At 37.8% G+C, this 23,460-nt stretch overlaps 1 protein-coding gene across 7 annotated transcripts in view; it reads left to right on the top strand.

The window, feature by feature from the left end:
• Positions 1-23,460, top strand: part of ABLIM2 (actin binding LIM protein family member 2) — a 141,129-nt gene that overhangs the window by 109,337 nt on the left and 8,332 nt on the right. For 4 of the 7 annotated variants that reach the window (XM_085309616.1, XM_085309615.1, XM_085309612.1 and 1 more), the window contains 7 exons: positions 1,226-1,279; positions 6,700-6,752; positions 7,324-7,471; positions 13,464-13,522; positions 15,139-15,193; positions 16,528-16,592; positions 16,764-16,844. In XM_085309616.1, the coding sequence (XP_085165742.1) occupies positions 1,226-1,279; positions 6,700-6,752; positions 7,324-7,471; positions 13,464-13,522; positions 15,139-15,193; positions 16,528-16,592; positions 16,764-16,844 (515 nt within the window). The remainder of the gene's footprint in view (positions 1-1,225; positions 1,280-6,699; positions 6,753-7,323; positions 7,472-13,463; positions 13,523-15,138; positions 15,194-16,527; positions 16,593-16,763; positions 16,845-23,460) is intronic. The other 3 variants (XM_085309617.1, XM_085309614.1, XR_014896430.1) reach the window with 2 other exon arrangements.

Here is a 23,460-nt window from a genome sequence, read left to right as displayed (position 1 = left end):
TTTGCTTTTGATCTTCAATTGCTGGCACCTRTTTATTCTCTTCTAATTGTATTTTTATTTTTACATTGATTTGTGAACTTAGAACTTCAATGCAAGAAAACTTTTAATGAGTAAGAGTCCATTATCTGTTAAACTTGGTCTCAGAAATAAAAGAGTTACAGTACTGGGTGCTTATGTATAAAAAAAGTTTGCATTAAGGGAGGCACACAATGACAGATGTTATTRAACTACAAGGATGCAGCTACTTTTAGTGCCACAACTGCATAGTCTGTTGATTGCTGTGAAGGAGGGAAGGGTGAAAGTTTTTTGTTTCTATATTTGTTTTTCACTTATCTGTCTACTCTCTGACTTACAGAGTCACATTAATATATACGTTAAGACAGATGAAAAGCTTTGGGTCACCATGAAGCCCACAGTAGTTGTGTCCTTGCATACATCCATTTTCAAGCTCACTTTCGATTTACAAGCACGCTAGGTTTATGTCTACGCTCTTCAGCTTTTTCAGAGCTAAGTCCATCTACCTACTTAGTGGAATAGTTTATTTATGTTTGGCTTCTGAGGCTGACTTTTCTATGAATGCACCATAATGACAAATTTTATCTGCTCAGGTCTGTAGACCTAATTTTGACATCCATACAGCATGCTATGGGAATCCTGGAGTGTGACCTTGAGGGCTTACCAAAAATACCTGGAAGGCCAAGTCAGTTCTACAGCTCAAGCTGTAGAGAAGCAATACAACTTTGTTTGAGAACATTAGGCATTTCTGGTAAAAATGTCTACATCTGAACATGTGCAGTCTCTGATAATGAATGGAGAAGTAGTCCCTTTTCAAGTCTTGACTATTACGGACATCTTTGCTGCAATGATTCACATTTAATCTTAAATAATGAGAAGTGTAGCCAGTTTCTCTGTGTTGACTATGAATTGGTAGCTCAGATAGGCCATCTACATACCAGGAAATGGATGTCACTTGAGGTGTCTTGAAGCATCTTGAGGGACTTACTTAGATAGACTAGGCTGTCTAGGTAGGCATAGCCAATGTTTTAAATATATATCGATGATGAGCAGTACTGAATTCTCTTACAATTACCAGTGAATAGCAAACCAGTGAATGAATAGGTGGTCTTTGCACGAGTTTGCATTTTAGTGTTGTTGAGAGGACACAGGAGCAACATGATCTAAACTGCTTGCTTACTCTTTTGTTCTTTCCTTTCCTCTTTCTCAGACACTGGCGTAAAAGATAACATCTATAGGAAACCTCCTATCTACAAGCAGCATGGTACAGTCTGTTTTTCTCTGTTGCAGTTTTTGCTACACATCTTTGTAAAGAAATGTATATTTACTGCTGAACTGGTTTGCTAGAGTATTTGCATTTCATTATGCTAGAATCCCTATAATCTGAAATAGAAAAGGAAAAGAAGTAACAAGAAAATTAAATACCACTTTGTATAACATGATGTCCAAGGATTCAGTAAGTTCTCTGTAACTGAGATAATGATATTTTGCCTTGCCTTGATAATTCAAACCTAATGCTAAGTTTAAAACATTTTGCTTATTTTTGGAGTGATAAAAAACATGTAAATATATGACACTACTGTCWTGTTTTCAGATTATGCTTTGGAGTATCTACTGTTTGAAAATAATTCTCACACTGCTAGAAAAAAAAGTTCATTTATAGGTGCCGTATATAGAATATCTACTTTTCCTCTTCAAAATCTTCAAGCTGTCTAATATCAAGAGCAAATATAATCACACCACATCTATTAAGAACATTTTTTTTTCAATAGCTGATATCATCAGCAAGATACAATTGGAAAAGCTTTGGTCAACCCAGCTTCAAAATTGATGTCTAAGTTTTTAAACAACAGATACAAATATGTGATGTTTTATGTGACTGAGAGTCTGACTTAAGACTCTAGTAAAGAAATGTGCTTTGAACACAATAAAGTAGAAACATTCCAAATGTTATCAAAGAACTTACTGAAAATTTTCTAGCAATACAATCCATTATTTGATTTCAGATATAAATTCTCATGTCAGCTACTCTTGCTTCAAAAGTCAACCAGCAGCTTCTGAAAATTTAGATTTTATAGTTATGCTATTTTCTGGCTTACAAATAAGAATCTAGTATCTCAGTATATAGCTAAATGAATATTGTGTGGTGAAAAGTTAATTAATATTTAACACCAAAACCAGTATTTCTTTTTAAGTTATTAGAAATGTCAAGTTTGTATTCTTCTATTCGTATTTCTGTTGTGTTTGTCGCTAATTAATGGCACTGCAATTTCCATGTTGGTGTCAGCGTCTGCTGTTTTATTGGGGACATTTGACAATGATCTTGGCTCACGATACAGAGTTAGTAACACAGAATACTTTTTTCTAAACTAAATTCCATTATTAGTCTTTCAAARCAAGTGTGTAGGGGGTTTCTTGTTTGGAAGACCTTGGATTCCCTGCTCCTTTGCTATTCTAGTTAAGCCCCCAGCTCCCTTACCACCTCTCTGGGCCTGTCACTCCCCAGACAGGTATGCAGCATCTGAAGATTTCTACATGATGAGAAGTGGCGGGAACCACCGGTGCATCAACCACCCGGGTCCTGTAGCCACTGGGTGCCTGAAAAGCGCGTAACTACATTTCCGACATTTCTGATTAAAGGCATCACTGCTCGCATACTTCTGAGTTCAGAAGCGGAGGCCAAAAAATAAAACCYGTGATACAAGCCTGTCCTACTGCAAGAACTCCACTGTGCTACTGATTACTCCCCTGTCCACACAGAATGAGAGAATAAAGTAAACCTGTCTGTAAGCCGTGCCTAAGGCRCTTTGGTGATGAAAGCAACGTAGAGAAGAGCACGAGGTTCTGGCACTCTTCATGGCCAGGCAAGGTCCAGTCTGCACCTCTGAGCAGCATGTCCTCAGGAGCCTGGACGGCAGTCGCAGCTCTTCCCATCCTGCAGCCTTCCCCGAGCTTCCAGCAAAGAGGTGACTCCCAGCCTGGGTGCGAGAGCAGCGAAGCCTCTCTTCTACTGCTGCTGGAGCAAACGTGCTTTGATTTTGCCTGAGAACTGGTAGCTTTCTTGGAGTGAACAGTCAGGAAATTCAGCAGATCTATCACTGAGTCCGTGGTCAGAACAAACAAAAAYTGTTACTTTATCTGATAAAAGATTTTTATTTAATATATTCGGTCTAAAGCATTTTGTGTAGTTATCATTTTTATACTACCTTTTATGGAAAAATGGTAGTTACTTTTGGATAAAGTTCTCATTTGGATCTGATACAGTGTTAATAGAAAGTAAATTGACAAGTGATGCCTGTGAACCGAGCAGAGGGAGTCGGTGTTCCCTAGAAAAGAAGCCTTCCCTATTTCACGTTGAGTAACTGCACAGTCATCGGTCTTTGGTAGACATTTTCAGCTCATAATATCCTGATCTTGGGCCAATGTGATCTTTATGGCAAAAAGACAGGTTTTTTTGTTTTGGTTTGGTTTTTACTGCTTGATTTAATGTTATCAGCAAACATCACAGTCTGCCAAAGCTCTTTTAATTCGTTCTTTTGTTCAGATATACAAATCATTTGCGATACATATTCAAACTGAACAAAAAAAAAGGTATTGACAAAGGAAAAGGCTGAAAATTGTCGTGGTGTTTGGAAAGATCATGAGCAAATGCAAAGTTACTAAATAAGCTTCAAAATCTCATTTGATATAAGTCAGAATAGCTTCATTCTTTTATACAAGCTGATGATATCTAATACCCTGTATCATGACTATGTCATTTAATGTTATAGGTATTTTTGTTTTGCAAAAAGGATTCTAAACAGCAGCTTTTTTCCTTCCAGGCCATTCATCTTTATATCAGTTTTCAGTGAGTCTGATGTGCAGTCAGACACTGGATTGTGTCAGTTTTACACTACTGTATCTCCACTAGCATCAGTGGAGTTATTCCTCGTAATCACTGTAGTAGAGAATCGAATTATGGAGTCAATACTCTCGATAGCACAACAAGTGTATGTATTTTAAACTTTTTTATATATATTATAAATGTTCTGAAAGGGTGTGTTAAAATACATACTTGTTGTGCCTCTACTAAAGAACATATCATAATTYACTCTAAATCAAAAAATCTAGTATCCAAATTGTATTTTGATCTAAATCAAGAAAAAATAGAGCAATGAACTTTCCTTCCAATAGGAAGACAAACAGAATTTACCTTTTGTTCTGGAGGAATTCGCAGAAGAGGTTGTATAAATCTTTTTGCTAGAGCATGAACACACACACACAACTGGTGATTCAGTTCCTCAAGCTAAAGGGACAGTAAACATCCTGAAAAGGAGCCAGGGAACATTCCTTCACTGAAGAAACCAAGTTTGAACAAACAAGCACAAAAATGTTCTTTAAAACAAAAAGTACAAGAAACTCATCCAAAACATTTGGCTTTAAAAGGTTTCAATTACAGCAGTGCCCAGCAGGTTTGTTGCTGCCAGAGCTTCTGTGTTTCTATTATAAACACCTAACTCTAGAGTGAAAAAAGGTGATGGAAAAATGTCACATATGAGCGATCAGACTGTGAGTTGGCATAGGGACGTAAAGAGTGCGGGAGCCTGGGTGGTCATTTTTTTGTGTGCATTCATTTTCCGGAAAATGTAGTTCGAAGATAAAAAGATTGAAGAGGTTTCATGTTCAGCACTGATCCATCCGTGGGAAAGGTACAGTTCACGCCTGGGTTCTCAGAGTGACTGCGTGTCCCTTGTGCCAGGGAAGCTCAGGGCTGATGAAAAGCTGCTCAGATTTGTCTGCCCACAGTGAGTTGCATAAAGCACCCAGGAACTTTGGATGGGCCTTTTTTTTTGAAAACATCGACCTCTTGGGAAAAAAAATTGCAGAAATACATCAGTGTCTCTTTAAGAATTTCTGATTTACTGAACAAATCTGTATGTATAACCTGGAACAACTTGTTGACTGCCATCAAGGGCATTTTCTCAAAATCTCAGTGAGCCAGGTTTAAGACCTTACTGCAATGTAGGGACTTTATTTTCTATCTTTCACATCTTGTTACTGATTAAACACTGATTAGAAGATTTCACTGGAAGGTAGGCAAGCCAGGTTCAAGGATCTGCTATTTCTTTTTCGGAGTAACAGCTTACCATCCTAGGAAAATGCCCTGGTCGTGAGGCCATGAGCTAGAAGTGAAAACCGTGAATTTTTCAGAATGCTGTTTTTATTTTCTGACCCAGCTTTGTTTTGCCACATTAAACTGAGAAGGAACACTGCAGTTACAGATTTTCACCTCTAACCCACAGACTTTTCCCTTACTGCAATTTGTCATTTTTAATATATCACCCCCTCAACAAAACCAGTAGTGCTTGAGACATTAGCTGTGTGATGGCACCAGAAAATGCAGTAGAGCAGCACTGGCGTGCTAATGGTAGGTGGCCTTTTGCCCATGTTGTTTAGATGCAGGGCAGATCCTCTGCCAACATGCTGGTAAGGAAGTGGAGAGGGAAGAGTTGTCCCCAGCTAGCTGCGATGGTGACAGGAACTTTTAAAGGTGCAACTTGTGCTCCTCCTAACATCTGTCTCTGAGCAGTCTAATGTGATCCTTAACTTTCATAGTCTCCTCTTTATTTTATTATTAATATACCTGTTTTTCTGGCTGCGCTGTGTTGCATGGGGCTCTCGCACCACCCTTGTACTCAGCGTTGCAGACCATCCCACTGTTATGATAACCTCTCCTGGGCTTAAAATTTTGCCAGATAGTTACATTACTCAAATGTTATGCAATTAAAACTCTTCCCAAAACAACTCAGAGTGATATGAAAGGAAGTAGGACTCAGATTTGGGGAAAATATCTGAAGTAAGGTGAAATTTGGCACAAGTTCTTTCTGTAGAATTATATCTGAGACCATATAAGACCATAAAATACACATCTGATGGTTGGGAACTGTCTAATTAATAGCTTTTACATTTTCAGTTTGGGTTTTCTTTTGCTTGGGAAGTTGGAAGCTTAAGAGAGAATAAAGCAACAGGTAAATGTCAGCAACATTTTGTTTTGAGAAACAGAAATTAATTAGAAAAATGGATGGTTGAGGAACTGTGAAATTTAGAGTCAGTCTTCTTTTGTTCCTGCTAATGAAATGATAAATGCGTAAGAGGGTCAGCTCTCTCACGTACCTTCACRCCCTTTGTACTGACTCGGATTCTCTTGCAGCTATAATAAAGAGGTAATACCAGATTTCTTCCTGTCTTTTTTACCATGCTTGCAAATCCTTTGGGAACATGCGGGGACCAGATGTGCAGACCTCGTTATAGCTAAATAACCATGTCTGTTTTCATGATCACAGCACCACAAAAGAACAGAGAAATRACTTGCTTCTTTGTGCCATGATCATTTAAATCTGCCTCTAAGTTATGATGTGGGATTTTTCCCCCTAATCATTACCCAAAAGCAGCTTCCTCTTAAAAAAAGTAGATTTCTACATTCACTGTGTACTCACAACGTGAGTATTAACTGTAATTATTTCAAAATGATTTAAAATAATTCTGTGACACCATAGCTTTACTCATCCAATTTTCTTCCATCCAAAATTTCTTTTTGGATGTTTTTTCACTTTTGAGAATATATGGAACATAATCACYATCAAAAAAAGATGTATGTCTGCTTTAATTTTTGTCATTAATTTTATCATTAACTTTATGTTATAGCAGCAAGACGATCAGAAGGGGAGGATGGAAGTTTGGATCAGGACAGTAAGAAGGTAATGACTAGAAAGAACAAAAGGAGGTACTGATGGTTTTTGAGGAAACTGTCCTTTGAAATGGGTTTATATTTAAAGATACATCTTTTTATAACTGAAATAATCATGTTGATTTTAGGTCTTTCAAAGATAAAAGCATAACCTCTTGCTCAGAGGGCTTAGAATCTACATTTTGCAGTAAAGAAAGAAATAGAGATATTAAGATTTTCAATAGTAAGTTCATGGAATTTCACTCAGTATAAATATGTACCTTGGTGATTCAGCTAAGGCTTTTGGACTTTTGTTGAGAGTGTTTGTCTACATAAAAGATAAATGTTATTGAATATTAAATAAAAATGAAACAGTGCATCTTTTAAAGTGGGGCAGAGCTGTCATCCTCAGTGCAGCCGAAAGTTAAATTTTTTGATAGCTGTAATATCTAACAGGAGATAATATCATGTACTTTTATACTTTAGTAGATGGTTGGTACAGCATAAACATAAAATCAAGTATAAAGAACTCCTGGACTGGTGAAGTAGATGAATTGCACTCAGATGTTAAATCCCATTTAACAGGATTTTATTCCCTTCAGTTAAAGACCAGTTGGCTTATTCTGAAAGGGGATGCGGACACCAGAACTAACTCACCGGATTCGGACACCCGGTCACTCTCTCTTACTGCTGGAGCAGACAGAGAAAACTTCCAGAGGATGCAGGAGAGCGCTACCACCACGTATTCACGTGAGTGTTGTGCCGTGCCGTGTCGCGTGGCCGGTTGTACCTGTCGAATGGGTATGTGGGAAGATAGCCCTGCCATAGGCTTTTGCACATASTTTCTGTTTTGCTTTGAGCCCCTATTCTCTATCATAATTATACATATTGGTTCATAATCATACATATTGGTAAATTTGTTTAGCCAGGGCCTGTAAATGTTCAGACTTCACTTATTGAAACTATTCAAAACACCAGAGAGGAAGCTTTGCCACCAGCCATGTGGGTGAAAGAAGAAACCGTGATTTTATAWGGAAGGCGTAGCAGCTCCCTGGAGCCACTGTGTAACCAGTTGGAATAACTGGGTAAATTTGTTAGTAAATGCTTATCTCAAGACCACATGTACATGCTACCTTTCAGTATCAAAAGCATTTTCTACATCTTTCTCATWCAGCATTTCAGCAAGTCAGGAAATGTAGGAAATAGTCATCAGAAGGGGASTCTGAATTTCAGTTTTTGGTTACAGAAATGCCAAAAAATTGATTAAATGACTTTTAGCAGGTAACTGAGCTTCTCCCTACCTCCTCCACTTTTCCTCACACACCAGTAGTAGGTCATCTGGGGTAAGCAAGCTGGGGAAACAGTTTTCCAAAAGAATGTATCCAAGGCCAGGCATGTCTGGCAGCCAAGTTAGACTTGTGGGCATCTTGGTAATGTGAGAACTGGCTCCATCAGCTTATATTAAGGAAATTATGCCTTAGTTATGCAAGGAAGAGGAAAACCAGATACARCAAAGTCTGTCACAAGGGCAGAAGAAGATAGAAAAGTTATTTTGGATTATCAGTCTTACTGGTCTAACCCAAAGGGATARCCTGAAAGGATTTTGATTTCTTAATCATCACCAGACACTTCATACATGTGCACAGGGTGTTTTGCAGGCAGAACTGCCTCTGATCACTTCAAACACCTGACATTCAGAAGTCATTCTGCAGAAATGAACCCCTGAAGTTTCCATTGTCATGCACGTATTTGGTATGTTTGCAAGCTTTCTAGTGGTGATCTGATRCTTTTCAATGTGTGTTGTGAGAGAGTAGATCTTGTGTGCAGTTTTTAAACATGGAAAGGTATGTAGCACACAAACAACTGGGTTACATAGGAACAACATACAGTATCAGGGTTTTTTCATGAGAATATTGCTGTATCTGTCACTACTCTTCTACACCATCATTTCTTTTATTTTTTTATTATATTGAGAATGTGGGAAAAAATGTAAAAGCTAGAAATGGAAATGTGCCAGTATGCCATATTTGTCATGGCAATACTAATTGTGTAGTTYGTTTTCCATGGTTTTTGTTCAGTGTCTCTGACCCTCCTGAAAGTTAGCACTCTTGTCCATTTAACAGCTACACCGCTATGACTTCGGGGAAGTTTTATTTTCCTGACATTCACACTTCTCTTCTTCTTTTCTTCTGATTTTATTTAATCATATAAATGGTTTCCTAACTATGGATGACCAAAATAATTCCTTCCTTACTCAATGTTTCCCTATTTGAGTTTGAATATTTAGTCTGTCACATGCTATGTCGGTCATGAAGACRGTAGCTTCTCTCCCTCCTGCGCTTACGGGTGAGGAGGAGATAGATCGATAATTCTGTCATTCAACCCAATCTGTGCGGCGTAGTCAGTGAGTATCAGAGGAAAACTTTTCATGTGTGGATTTCGTGCAAAATAATTACATATAGAATAAAAGGGTTAGTAGGCATTGGATAGTGAATCTCTAAGCAAACCAGAGATGAGTGACTCCACTGTAGGAGATATTTAGCTGTGTTATTCCAGCTATATGCCCACGAGAATATATCTATCAGCAAAGAACCTCAGCTTGGACAGAGCATGAGGCTTGTGTAATTAGCAGGCACCTGGAGTGGAGCTTGCTAATGTCTAGCCGCATCAAGGACTAAGCAACAGGGTCTGCATCTCCTTACGTCCAGCTGCATAACTATGCACCTGCTTTCCCTCGACTCGCTCTGAACTGTCTCACTGGGGTACTTTTAAGGACCCGTGAAAAGGAGCTAAGCAGGTTTGTTATCAGCAGACTTAAACGTATAGGGTTCCCCACTGTGGTGGAAGATGTGTGCATCGATAAATCAGGAAAGACAGAAAACCACTAGGCAAGAGCATCCTCCCTTCCCTGCAACCTCACCTCCAAYCTTTATGTATAATATTTAGTCTTACTTGTTTTGGCCATCACACAAAAGCTCGCTGTATCWCTACGTGTAGATGTTTAATAGCTATTGTTTATCATAATTCACGATTTTAAGTGTGACATGCTTAGAAAAACAGACACCTAGTATAGTGTGTAACCTTTGCTATTTTTGTGTACCTGGCATACCTCTGAGTATGCAGGTTAGGGTGAATGTCATATTGGAAAACGTGGGAGCCATAACCATGCAGAGAGTAGCTGATGTTCATACAATCTCTGAGAAAGAAAAATTGCTTTATCTTGGCCAGTTAMACCAGAAAATTTACTGTAAAGACACAGCTGCAGTTGAGCGTGATAATGAGAGTATGTGGTTGTTGGCTTTTGGTATTATGTTTTTCTTTTATATTAAAAAAACAGGAAGAAGCAAAATATAATGTGTTTAACTTTACAAATAAGTTAATGGGAAACAGAAGCAAAGTGAAATGCTGTTGTCATTGGAGTCAGTGGATCTTTTCTTGCTGGCTTTATTTGTGTTATTTCAGCTTTGTTCACCTCTTGGATTTTTTCCAAATGGCCACAAGATGTCGCTTGTGTCTTTGGATGTGGCTCAGAAYAAAGCCTTAGTCCTGTTAGCCTGGGAGAAAAGTCCTGGGCTAGCAGGTATTAAAGTAAATTTCAGTTGTTTTCAGACTGTGTTCTTTGCCTTCATGCATTTTTGCCTGGTCTGCACGGAGGACCACCATTCCTTAGCAGGATGACAGGGCTTTTGCACCCTCTGGCTACCAAGGGAAGAGAAAAATTGATCCTTCCTTCCTCCACCTTTCTCGGAGAACCCAGTTCCTGCACTCCTCAGTGGTTTCAGCATCAGATTTTACACCATAACATTGCATCAGTCAGCCTCATCGTGTAAAACTGAGTAAACTGAGTAAAGTATTTGAGATRGAACTATATTCCCCTGTAGGCAAGAGGCCAAGAAATTGAACACTACGCTAACGTTCAACACCAATATCTTTCTCCAGAGATCATAATTTTTTTGCAGACTTATTCACTGCCTTTTACAGTCCTGGTCTTTYAGTGCCATTATAATTCAGATAACAAGCAATAGGAGGTTTCCAGTTTCCAAACTGGAACGGGTAAGAGATCCATCTAATTCAGTATTCAGCACTAACTCCATCTCTRTATCAGGGATACATGGTCAAGGACAGAGGGTCTGTTCATAATCTGTACCACCACTCAGATGGCCATTGCTTATGCTTCTAAAGCAACTGTCTGTTTTGTTATTTTTATATATTTCATCTTCATTTTGCTAGATTAAGTAAGTCAAACTCTTCAAGCCTTCTTTCCTCTGATGAGCTTTCGTTGCCATGATTATCGTGCACGCTTTCTCTATAACTGTTTCACTGGAATTAATTTAACCCACTTGAACACTGATGAACAAGAACAGTACAGAGGATTCCTTGATGGCACCGTGTTACTGCCTGAAAATAGTGCACTTAGTTCCATATCTCAAATGTGTCAGGACAGATGTTTCCAACCTTTGTCTTCTTACACACCTGTATCATACTAGCACCCATGGTCATCTTAATCATGGTGTTTAACCAGGGAATCTAATCCTGTCTCCTCCACCATCATTTCAAACTGATGAGCTCTCATCTTAAATAGTAGAAGTTTGGGGGTTCTTAATAGTCCCCAGGTGCATGACCTTTCACATGTATTATTAAGTTTCATACCATTCCTATTACTGCAGTGTTTTGTCCCGGTTTTTGATGATATCCCAATCCCCTTGTATATTGGCATTGCYTTGTAGCTTTGTGTAGGCAGCAGATTTTATTAGCACATTACTCACATTACTGTTTTTGGTGTCCAGATTATTAGTGAAGGCATTAAGCAATTTCAACTCAACACCAGTCCACGCAGACACTTTTCTTGTTCAGCACTCCTCAGTTCTCACAACCCCTTTCTCACATTTCATTATTTCCCTACCTACTATATAATTCCTCTGGTAAACTCCATCTTCTCCAGTTTTGCTTTTAATTTTGCATGTGACAACATACCAAACACCCTAATGATATCTCATTAAATCAGATTCACAATTTATTTCATGCAGAAGTTGTTTGTTCCAACAAAGAAAGCTACAAAATTAGTCTGGCACTGTTTCTTTAACTTGTTAAACCAGTTAAAATCTATGTGAATGCAATTGATTTTCTGTTTACCTCTATCTTTTTGTTTAGTCTCTCCTTAAGATTTCTWTTGGAAGCAAATAAGATAGGTCCAGACCATTTTTTCACTTCTTAAATATAAAAAAACATTGTTGCTGTTCTCCAGCGAAGAAGTCTTTGGATTTTACATGAGTTCGTTGAGATTATCAGCTCCCTGTTTAAAAGTACATTAAGTRCCTTGAATTATGTTTCCCTCCTGACTGTAATTCCTTTGCAAATCTTTATTCCCTAAGCTTTTYCTGTCCTTGTGTGCTATCTACCCTTTATTCCTAAAAGCTGAGTTGAAGCATTCATTTAGTATTGGAGCCCTACCTAGGTTACCTTTCATATGTGCTGTGGAATGACACTGAATAACTCCTCACTGATGCCATTTCTTCTTTCCTTGCTCTCTTTTTATTTATATAGCTGGAAAACCTCTTGCTATTTGTTTTAATATCTTTTTCATTGTTTAACTCAGCTTGACTTTTGGCAGTTCTCACTTTATCTCAGCACTTCTTGAGTTCTTTGCTGGTCCATCCTTTGTTTTTCATTCTGTATGCTTATTCCTAATAATCTCCCTAGGCTACTTATTAATCCAGTGGGGTCTGGATTCCCTTTCTGTGTTCCCCTTTGGGCACAGATTGTCAACACTTTTGACATAAGTACATTCAGTTCTTTGAGCTAACTCTTTGCCTCAATTTATTGAAGTGTGTTCTAGTGAGATCAAGAATGTTTGCTGTAGATACATGTTTATTCATCTTCTATTTAATTTAAACTGATTTAACTTGTTGACCACCTAGTTCAGGGTTATTTTCTGAAGTCATCGCTTCTATATAGTGTTAATTTTTATTAAACAAAAACTAGTCTCAAACATTCTTTGTCAATTCAATCACAGTGGAAATAKCCAAACTTTCTTATTAAACTCTCAGTATTAAAACTAAAGCTTTTCAATTGTTTTGCACTGACCACAGACAATGTCATTGCTATATTAGACCTGGTTTGTTCATAGTAGTGTCATTTTGCCAGTTTTGTCAATCTTAAAGCTTTCTTCCTCTTCACTGTTTATGCTTTAACTCATTTATTTCCTTTATCCATATCTTCATTTATACTTTTTTATTTGAAGCAGCAGAAGTTTTGAAGAGAGCAGAATATTTTTTTAAATAGGACATCCACCCTTCCTTTTMAGAAACAAAGCCAAAACCAGACCACATACATCATGAAAAAAAGTGGGTGTAACTCTGAAATGATGGTACTTTTAATCCCATTTTCATGTCATGGTTTAACACTGAGTTAGAGGGAGAGGTTTCATAAGCTCTCAAATCTGCTTTACATTACCAAACTGTATAAGGTTTCCGTAACACATATGAATTCCACAACTCTGTTCCTGTCACGCTCGCTAAGATGATTCCATCGCGGTGTGATATGATTTAGATGTTGTTATGCATATCTATATACATTAAATAGGGAGCAAGGATGAGCTGTACTCAGTTATATTTCTCCAGCAAATAGAATATACATGGTGACCTAGCAATTGCTGTGTCTCATGGTTTTCTCAAGTTCTGTGTTTGAATAGGTTATAAAAGACATTACAAAATAATACAGCTCTATATCCTGTCTCTTACAGGATTTCCATATGCTAAGTCTGCTTCTCTGCCTGGCTATGGGAAGAACGGCTTACATCAGGTAGGTACACATTTAAATGCATTCTCCAGATAATACTGTATCGTAAATAGGCAGCTTAGTAACCAGTTAAAAATCCAAATAATAAAAACATAGAGCACTTTAGAGGCTTTTTGGCTACCAGCCCTGTATAACAGATTCATACACTAAGRGGTTCTACTTTGTCTGTCTGCAAAACTAAGACAGAATGAGGTGTCTCCTCAATTGTGTGTGGCATGAGCTTTAGGAGTCTGGGTTCTTCTCCCAAAACAAACAGAAAGGCAAAAAAAATCTACAGGCTGCACATATTAATAAAGAATAGTATAGCTTGAATTAATGAGAGGAAAGAATAGGCCTATAATTAAGCAAGTAATGATTTTAGAGCAAAGGTGGAGCAGCCTCAACTCCATTGCATTTCTTGAACCATCTCTTCTGCTTTTTGCAGTTATCACATGTATACTGTCATCATATTTTTAAGGCAGGAGAGAAGAAGCAATACAGAGAGAATGACAGGCAACAGTCTAGAAAGCAGATGTTYGCTGTGCTTCACAGACTTATGCAATGTAATACAACGTTGCAGCAGCAGATGGCAGTATTTATCCCWGCTGAAGGGTCCAGCATCACCCATGAAAACTACGGAAGTTGAAAGGGTTGTTCATGGTCAAATCATTTAGGCCAAAATTATTGTATTCTTCTCAGAATAGAAATTGGAAAGCAGATTCATACCAATTTTTGTGGTTTGTTATTTTTAATCAGTCATCTYAGTGCTACTTAATAAAATAAAAATAAAACAAACAAACAGTAATGATCTTTGCAGGTTATAGTGAGCATAGCTATGCACATGGTTCATACCCTAACAGGCAAAAATGAGACARAGAAAAAAAGTACTGCATTTCTGGTCTACTGTGATGTCTGTCATCATCACACCATTTGCTAGCAAAGAAAAGAGACAGTGGGACAAGCAAAGCTRAGACACAGATGCACAGTTCCCTGGGTTTAGTGGTATCAGCAATTGTGAAGTAGAAAGCAGAATGAGACAAAAATTTTTAGTGGAGCATAGATGATCTACTCTCCTGTGACTATTGCAGTAGGACATCTGAATCACAGGCAAAAGCATGTGAAATTTCCCATCTTAACTTTATGTTAGATCTTCAAATGGGGGTTAGCTGATGGCTTTCTGACACCTTTCTACCTTATCAAAAGCTGTTAGGCATCAGGTCTTAAAAAATTTGAAGGGGCATAGCAGCGAGAAGGGTTGGTATGGTTGTGCGATTGCCTCCCTTGGTGCCATCCAAGCCGCAGGTTCCCCTGGGCTGTAGAAGTCCACTGCATGAGCAAWCCCCTGAAGAGTGTGCCTCCAAGGGTGATGAGCCTTYGTCTGACACTGCATCTTTTTCTATYRGTAGAGATAGGTCTCTGCATTTGTAGATTGATGGATTTTGTGACTGCTTTGGATGCCTGCTTTGAGCAATTATGTCAAATTGTAGTGAAACTTTATTCTCTTTCTCTCTTGCAAGGATCTGTGCTTTTATTATGCAGTACACTGTTTTCTTTTTTTTCCTCCTCAACAGTGTGCAAAGTGCTAGGTTTTGTTTTGTGGCATATTTTGGTGTTACATTGCTTGTTTCTTTCTCTTTTAGCCTGAAAATATGGGCCAATATGAACCAGACCAGGATGCCAGTTGGGGGATGAAAGGTACATTGCAATATCATTTTCATCCCACTTCATGTTTTCTTCCTTGGAGGATGCTTGTTAGCATCTTGCCGTAAAGGTTTCTCTTCTGAGATCTTCCAGTGATTCACATGATTATGACTAGATCGTTACACAGTTGAGTATCATGTTTATCACCAAGACTCTTCTTTCTATCTGACTGAAAATAAAGGCCTGATGGAAGTCCTACATCACAAGTTGGTGTAATGATGTTGAGTCAGTCCCAATATCCTGTATATGTGGCAGCAGCTTCATGGTTCTCCTTGCTTAGCTGGTAGAGATCTTGTATAAAACGGAAGAAATTTAAGCTAATCAGTTCTTCCAGACTAATAACAAAACAAATTCCTTGTGCTTCATGTTTGTGTTATAGGGGGATTAAAATCCACAGGATTCAAAAAGCAGCATATCTTTGCATTAATTTATTTTATTTACAGTTTAAGTGGACTATGAACTTCATGTGGAACTTAGGCTCGAATTTCCAAAAAACCTGAGCAATTTAGGAATGTGCATCATCTTACAAGGAAGGGTGGAGTTTTGTTTCCCAGCCACTTAATCTATTTTAAAAATCTTACTGTAATACTTCATTTCATGTTTTGATACAAATCTTTGTCGTCATATTTCAATAGCTAGATTTATATAGACTTTGAAAAGCAGATTTATTTCTGATTTCATTTGAGACCATAAAAAAAGTCTATGAAAATATACTGGCTATCCTGATTGCCTTTAATCACCAATGTGTGTGAGCACAAATGACCATGTAGTAGTTACATATACCAATACTGAGCAAAGTAGAATATTCTTGTGCTAGTTTATACCCAGTATTTGCATTCCAAGGGCAGGGTGTTGTCATTTTGGAATATTCTATTAACTTGATGATTTTCAGATGTTCTCGTAATGAAATGTCTGTAATAATCCATACAAATTAATTATTTTCAGTAAAAAACAATAAGGGTAGGACTTTTGGATGACAGACTGACTTAACTCCACACAAAAGCTTCTTATAAAGAAAAATTCCCAGTTTTGCCAGACATGCTCACTGTTTAACTCAGTGGCATCAGGAGATGAATTTTCTGTTATAAGCCTTTGATTTCTAGGACTGCTTCTCCAGTAATGTTACAGGTCATGTTAAGGCATTCAGACCATTAAGGTCAAATGCTTACTACACATGCAATTATCCAACAATTATTGAAAATGCTAAGAGAAATATGGCAAATACAGAGTAATGTAATAAATAACTAATGTAACTAAATGTGCCTTGCAGAGACTCCAAGAAAAGCCTAAAAATTCTAAACTGTGAACTTGTTCTCATTCTCTTACAGAATACAAGGTAAGAAGTGCTTTTCCAGCTCTGGAAGAACAATCAGATTCAGCACATCCTAGCAAGGTTAAATGTGTTCCTTTTTTATTTTATATTGTTAATTTTGTCCCAGTGAATTATTTTGTCAAATAAGGATACAAATATGTACCATTTAAATCAGTAAGTTGCCCACACACTCGTTTCCATACATTGGAATCAGATTTGTCTGGAGTTCATATGCTCTTGTCTCTTTAACAGATATATCCGTATGAAACACTTATTGTAACAAACCGAGTTCGTGTGAAGTTGCCTAAGGACGTGGACAGGACCAGACTGGAGGTAGGAATGGTATTTGTTTGATGGCTTTCAAGTCTTTTGCCCTGCTTATTTATGATCTTAGCTATTCTTATGCCCAAGTTAAGTAATAGCAATGAAAGAATAGTTTAGGCAGAAATATCAGCAGATAAAACCTGACATAGCTCTGTTGACTTCAGTTGATCTAGACCAGAAAGTTTAGGTGACTTTTGAAAGTTTATAGCTCACAGATATTTAAGGCAGATTGGCTTTTCAAAATAAGATGACCTTCTCTCTCCCTCTCCAATGACAGGGAGTACCATTATATTTTATTTCAAAACATGAGCGTGTGGACAATTTAATTGAAACAGAATACCCCAGAACCTTGAAAATGTGTGATAGTGTGATGTTTTACCAAGATACCGATGAAATTCATTACTTTTGAATGATTTTGTAGGATGTTGAAGGTCTACACGGAGTGGATAGAACCTTGGGTTTTGAGTTCCTATAAAAAAGACCCATCTGGAATAATCTGGGTATTACAAAAAGCTCCGTTTATCCTGCAAATATATGGATCTGTGTTCCTRATCCATGCAATGATCTGACTGTATGAATTGTGAATTTGTTCTCCTTCAAAATCATGGGAAACTAGGTAGAAGCAGTATGACAAAACCAGGTCATGTGCATTTTGTACGTAAAGCTCAACTATTTAGTTCATTCAGCATGATGCCATTTGGTTGTGTGGTCTGTGATCCATTACGAATGTACTAGGGCTGCAGCTGATGTACTAATATTGTAGCATCCACCTCTCTCAAAGTTTAGTGTGTAAGAGCTGGAGAAATTCAGACACGATTTATCCTAAAGGAAAGCYGATTTTTTTGTCTGAATAATTACAGGACTGAAGAAAGACTCACCTGAGTTATTAAATTTGTGTATATTTGTGCCAACTAATATTAAGAACAAGAGCTAGTTCAATAAAAATTAAATAATTAACAACATTAGTACTTTAGGAAGATTTATATTCAAATAAATTAATAGTATTTTTGCCTTGATAATATTTACCAAGAAAAGAAGAAAGAAACTTTAATCTTAAAGCAGAAAAGAAGAAAAACTATCAACTAGCAACAAGTTCCTTTTTAAAGATCAAGGGTTTTTTTGAAAAATTCATATACCAAGTTCATATTTGTATAGTATATTTTGGAATGGTGTATGTTCCTTAAATACTTCTGTGTGTTTCTCGCTTGATTACCTAGCAAGTAGGATTGATTTGATTGTAAGAAAAAGAAAGTCTCAAACCTGTGCTTTTTTAAGCCTGGGGTATAGCAAGGCATGAGATCCATAATAAAAAGCRTGAGTCCAGAAAAAGGAGCAGGGAGTTGGAGGGATACTCATCTGGACATATCCTATAAAGGATTCTTTTATATATACGTATATACGTCTGTGTATATTAAAGAATAGAGTCTTTGTTTAAACACATTGGGCTGGTCTGAATGGCAAATTGCTTTTTTAAGACAACCTATAGTTTGCTTTGGATGGATCACGCATGTCCTGGCTGCCATTATCAATAACTCATACATTGTCCTCAGCTGGGATTGCTGTTTGTTTAACATTAGAGTTGCTCAGTCTGCTTCAGTCCAGGTGCAGGTCTGTGCCTAATGTCTCGAGAAGCCCAACCACTTCAAAGATCTCATAGAGATTTCTAAAAGAACAATAAACAAGATCTGCTTCAAACCTGCAGTAGGAAAGCGATAAGAGGACCAGACCGATCCTGCTGATTGCTGCACTGTGCATGTGCATCTGCAAAAAGGACTCCTTTGTAGACCGTCTTACATTTATTAGAGATTGGTAGTTTTTAAACAATTAAATTAGTATTTTAGTAGGATTATAACTGCAGGGGCAGTAGCAGATCTACACATTCAAAACATATGCACAGTTGAGTGGCAGGAACAAGCTGTTGCCTTCCCRGCCAACCTCTTCCCCTCCTCCCTTGTCCCTTTCTTTTGCATTAGAGAATTGCTGGAAATAAGTAGCTTTGCACAGAAAGGCAGTTTATCATTATTTCGTCTCGTGGCAGAAGAAGATTGTAACTCAGTTGCTGGCCTGTGCATTCAACTCAAGATTCAGAACTATATGGCTTTGTGGATTTTCACAGGAACAGGCTAGGATTACCCTCGCACACTCTGCCTGCTAGCAGAGGATCCACTTAGCACTTTTTAGTATCTTTGAGCTTTTGGAGGGCAACACGGAGAATGCTAAAGCAGGTAGTAAAGGTTAGATTTTGCCTTTTTTTGAGCTACGTTTCATGTTAGCTATAGTGTGTGATTTGATTCTCACAGATCTCCAGGAGGCATTTTCTCTCTTTGAGCAGAACGGTTTGCTGGCTGATCTATTTTGATCCTGCTCAGCCAATTTCACTGTTGAAAGGACARTATTTTGCCTGAAGAAATGGGGAAGGTGATGGCACTGTATTATCTAAAGCTGCTATATTATTATCCACACTCTACAGTGGTTTGTCTCAGAAAAGCTTTTAATACAAAATCAGCATTCTCATATTYCAGCCTTATTGCAATCAATTTTATAGGTCAAATCTTACCTCCTTCTTCCTGCTGCAGAAGGAAGGGTGAATGTGGTATAGGTGAAAGGAAACCTAAAATCATTGTTTTCTATTGTCACAGTTGAAAATTGTTTTCTGTTGTCAGAGTTGAAAGTGATCTTACCTTGTCCASTATGATTAGAAGCTCCTATGCACAATGCTTCTGATTTCCTGATCTACTTAATAGCTATAAAGTGAATAAATTTGCATAAGCTAGATTTATTTTGCAGCCCTCTTGCAAATTGACTTGAGGTGATTTTCTATTTGTGAAATGGAGTTTTCTRTAAACAGTGAATGATCTGGCATAGATGTTATGGAAAAGGCACTGCCGTTCATCTCTGATTCCTTATTACAAGGGAAGTCTCCTACAGTGAATGTTCCTGTCTTGAACAGTGAACTCCAGTAGAAAATATTCGCTCCTTGGGTCAAATTAAGGGAAGCTGCAGTGAAGGCTTCTGCTAATGGTCGAAACGAAGGATTGCAGGAGGGTGGGGTTTTCCTAACTTTGCTCCCTTTGTGAGTATTTTTTAGATTACCACTCTGCTGTGTAAGAAATCTATTTTCAGGCTTAGAAATAATATTTTTTTGTAAAAATGCATATTTTTCTAAGCCTGAGAGGTATCTGGAGATTAGAAACTCTCCACTGGCAATACATGCATTAAAATAACAGAAATTCTTTCCTCAAAACCACATATATCCAAACACAGAAACACTCATATTTTTGTTTGCTTGTTCTAACTCAGCAGTAAGACAGAAGTAGCTCAGTTCTTTGTTCTCCTGGAAGAGATGTTTATGCCAGCATTGAACTAATATATGCAACATTTAGTACCACTTATAATAAATGACCTGCTGATTTTTAGATACATTACAGGCACTCTAACTTTTCAGTGAATAGCCTGGATCTTCATTTAGTATAAACTGATTAGAACTGTGAGGAATTTATAGCAGATAAGAATTTGACCCAGAAATTTTTGAGAAGTTTCTCTTTACTAGGCTACTAAATGGAGTAGTGATCTCATGAGTGAGTCTAAAGGGAAATGATTAAGAACCAATTAATTTAGGTAATGTTTCAATACAGTGAAGTAATAAAACATGATTGGATTATATAATTTGGATGAAGAGGTCAAATGCATCCTCACAAAGTTTGCAGATTACATCAAACTGGGGGGAGCAGAGCCTCCATTCAGAAGGACCTAGACAAGCTACAGGAGTGCATCAACAGGGACCTCATGAAGTGTGAAAAAGTAAATCCAAATTCCTGCACTTGGGACAGAATTATCCCATTCAGCAACACAGGATAGGGTCTGACTGGCTAGGGAGCTGCTCTGCAGAAAAGGACCTGAGGGTCGTGATAAAAAACAAGTTGAACATGGGTTGGCGGTGCACCTTTGCAAGAATGAAGGCTAAACACATACTAGGCTGCATTAGCAAAAGTGTATCTGACAGGGTGAAGGAAGTGATTGTTCTCTCCAGTTGAGTACTGGTGAGGCCACATGAGAAGTATGGTGTCCAGTTTTGAGCTCTCCAGTACAAGACCATGGCAAACTGGAAGAGTTCAATAGAGGACACCTAGGATGCTTGCAATGCTGGAGCACTTGATGGGCAAAGAGGGCCTGAGAGAGATGACTTTGTGTARCCTGGAGGAGGGAAAGCTAAGGTATGGGCTAACTGCTGATTTCCACTATCCAAAARGGGTTGGAGAAAAGGGGTGAGAGAAAACATACTCTTCTCTGAAGTATGCAGTGAAAAGACAGAAGGCAACAGTCACACATTGCAGGATATCAGGAAAAAAATCTTAGCCGGAAAAGTGAAGAGCTGGAGCAGGTTSCCCACAGAGCCTGTGTCTATCCCTGGAAGTATTCAGAACTCAACTGGAGAAGGTYCTGAGCAATCTGGTSTAATTTTAAAGTTGGCCTTGCTTTAATAAGCTCCATAGGTCCCTACTTTGTTTAGGCTGCTGTATTTCTTCTGTGAACACACAGCCTTAATGCAATAAAATTGCAAAATATGATTCTGAAATGCTTTTTTTGCGGTAGCATTTGAAGAAATGCATATTTGGGTCTGTCTTGGAACATTTTATCAACAGGATGATTTTATTATGAAAAGAGTTAAATATGTGTGTTTGGGGGCAAATGTGCCCTGTTTTGGATAACTTGCAATCATGAGTTTCCAGGGACTAAAACATCACCTTTGGATGGTATAAATTATCACATTCTTTAACCATTATTTTCCCCACGGTGTTCTGCATGGTCTATTCCTTTTCCAAAAAGTGCAAGTCTTACTACAGACACATTTGAAAATCTTGATGACCGCTCTTAGCACTTGAATAGCTTTGATGATTTATGCTTTGGGTTTCTAAAGTGTACGCTTATTATCTTTATCTTATATCAGATTTTCCTTTCCTGTTGTTCAGTCACAGCAATGTGAGTTGGTTCAGTGCTTATACTTCTAAATTGATGGCATGTGCACAGCTGCATAAACTTTTTTTCTCACTTAAAGTTGATTTTATCATAGAATGTAAGATTTCTTACATGGTCGTAACTGGGTAGTTTTGAAAGCAAGCATGGTTAGAATATTCCGTTTTGAAACCCTTTTAGTTTTTTTTCAGTTGATTTTCTTGTCTTTAACTGTTAGTTCCTTTAGCCTTTAGTTCCTTTTCCTTTTGAATATCAAAGAGTTAAAAAAGAAATATTATTCATTCACAGCTATCAAATACAGTTGAAAGTAACTTATTCCACTTTTGTTTGGGCCTGTTGACTCTCTGTTTCAGAAGGATATACTGAAACAATTGCTCAGGAAAAAAATATTCTGGAATGTCAAGTAGCAAACCTTCATCTGCCACCTTTTTCTCTTGTAAACAGAAATCAGAGATTTAAACATGGGTGCGGTCTTGTTTGAACAAAGTACTCATATTAATTCAAACACGGTTTTCCTCCTAACACTACATGTCTGGATCTGTTTTAAGGATGACATTTTTTCCACTAGCTTTTATTCAACAATCGCCTTGGGTTGTAGCCATTTGGGCTGCAACCATTTTAGGAATGGTTTCCAGTAATTTGGCCTGAATTTATAACAGCTCCAGCTAGGAGATGTCATTCATACAAGTTATGATCTGTGTCCCACCTTCTCTAGAGCTCAGATGGGGAAAATCAGGACAGTGCTGGCACGCTGTGTGTTTTGAGACAGAGAAGTGCAGTTTGCAGTTTGGGGCTGAATTTGAGGCAGTTAAGGGCTCACTTTGTAATGAAATTCATAACTTGGCATGGGAAAGTGCCGTTCACTGACTCTAATGGAACTTCACACTGTTTAACTTGCAAAACATTTGTGTCATGTTCCTTATTCTAAGCATATGCTTGTGTTGTGATCAGTGTCGGATGTCTGCCTGTATCAATTTTCAAAGCACTTATGAAAGGAGCCATTGTAAAATGAAAATATGCATTACAAATGACATGATATGTATGAAAGTTAATTCCTATCTGGGTGAAAACAGTGTGGGAGTGAACAGGTTTAGATAGGAGCATTCATATTRTGGATACAGTAAAGCCCAAACTAAGGGAAACCGGAAAATCTGCTTTAAGAACAAGGTATTTTGTATTTAATGCAAATGTGTGCAGAAAGTTTCACGTTGAATTCAGTACACTTTTTTGGGYCAGGCCCAAAGAACATAGACATATTACCTGAAGCCAAGTCTCTGAGCCCCAGCTGTGAGTCTGGGACAAATACCCAAACAAGCGCTAGCACTAACATCCATGAACTCGCAACAAACAATTCCATTAGATACTCCAACTTAATAGTAGTCTACCTCTTTTAAGTTAAAGCTGCACTTACAGGACCTACATTTTTGAAACTCAAGACCCTCTAGACATTTTCATAGTTGGCTGTGGGTTCATATTTTTATTTTAGTGACACTTCATAAGAGGTAGGATTTTAAGTACCCTACAGTAGTTCTGCTACTATTCCAGTAGTTCTGGAATGCAGCTTCTCAGTGAAGTTGCATGATATCTTTGAGGTACTGAGGAAGATGCATACGTAGTTCCAGTAGCCTTTGCGTATATTTGGGCTTATGTC

This window comes from Rhea americana, unplaced genomic scaffold (assembly GCF_003343005.1).
Source record: "Rhea americana isolate MKP2758 unplaced genomic scaffold, rheAme1 scaffold_30, whole genome shotgun sequence".
NCBI lineage: Eukaryota > Metazoa > Chordata > Aves > Rheiformes > Rheidae > Rhea > Rhea americana.
Note: the sequence above shows the minus strand (reverse complement) of the source record. Positions and strands in the feature narration are given on the sequence as shown.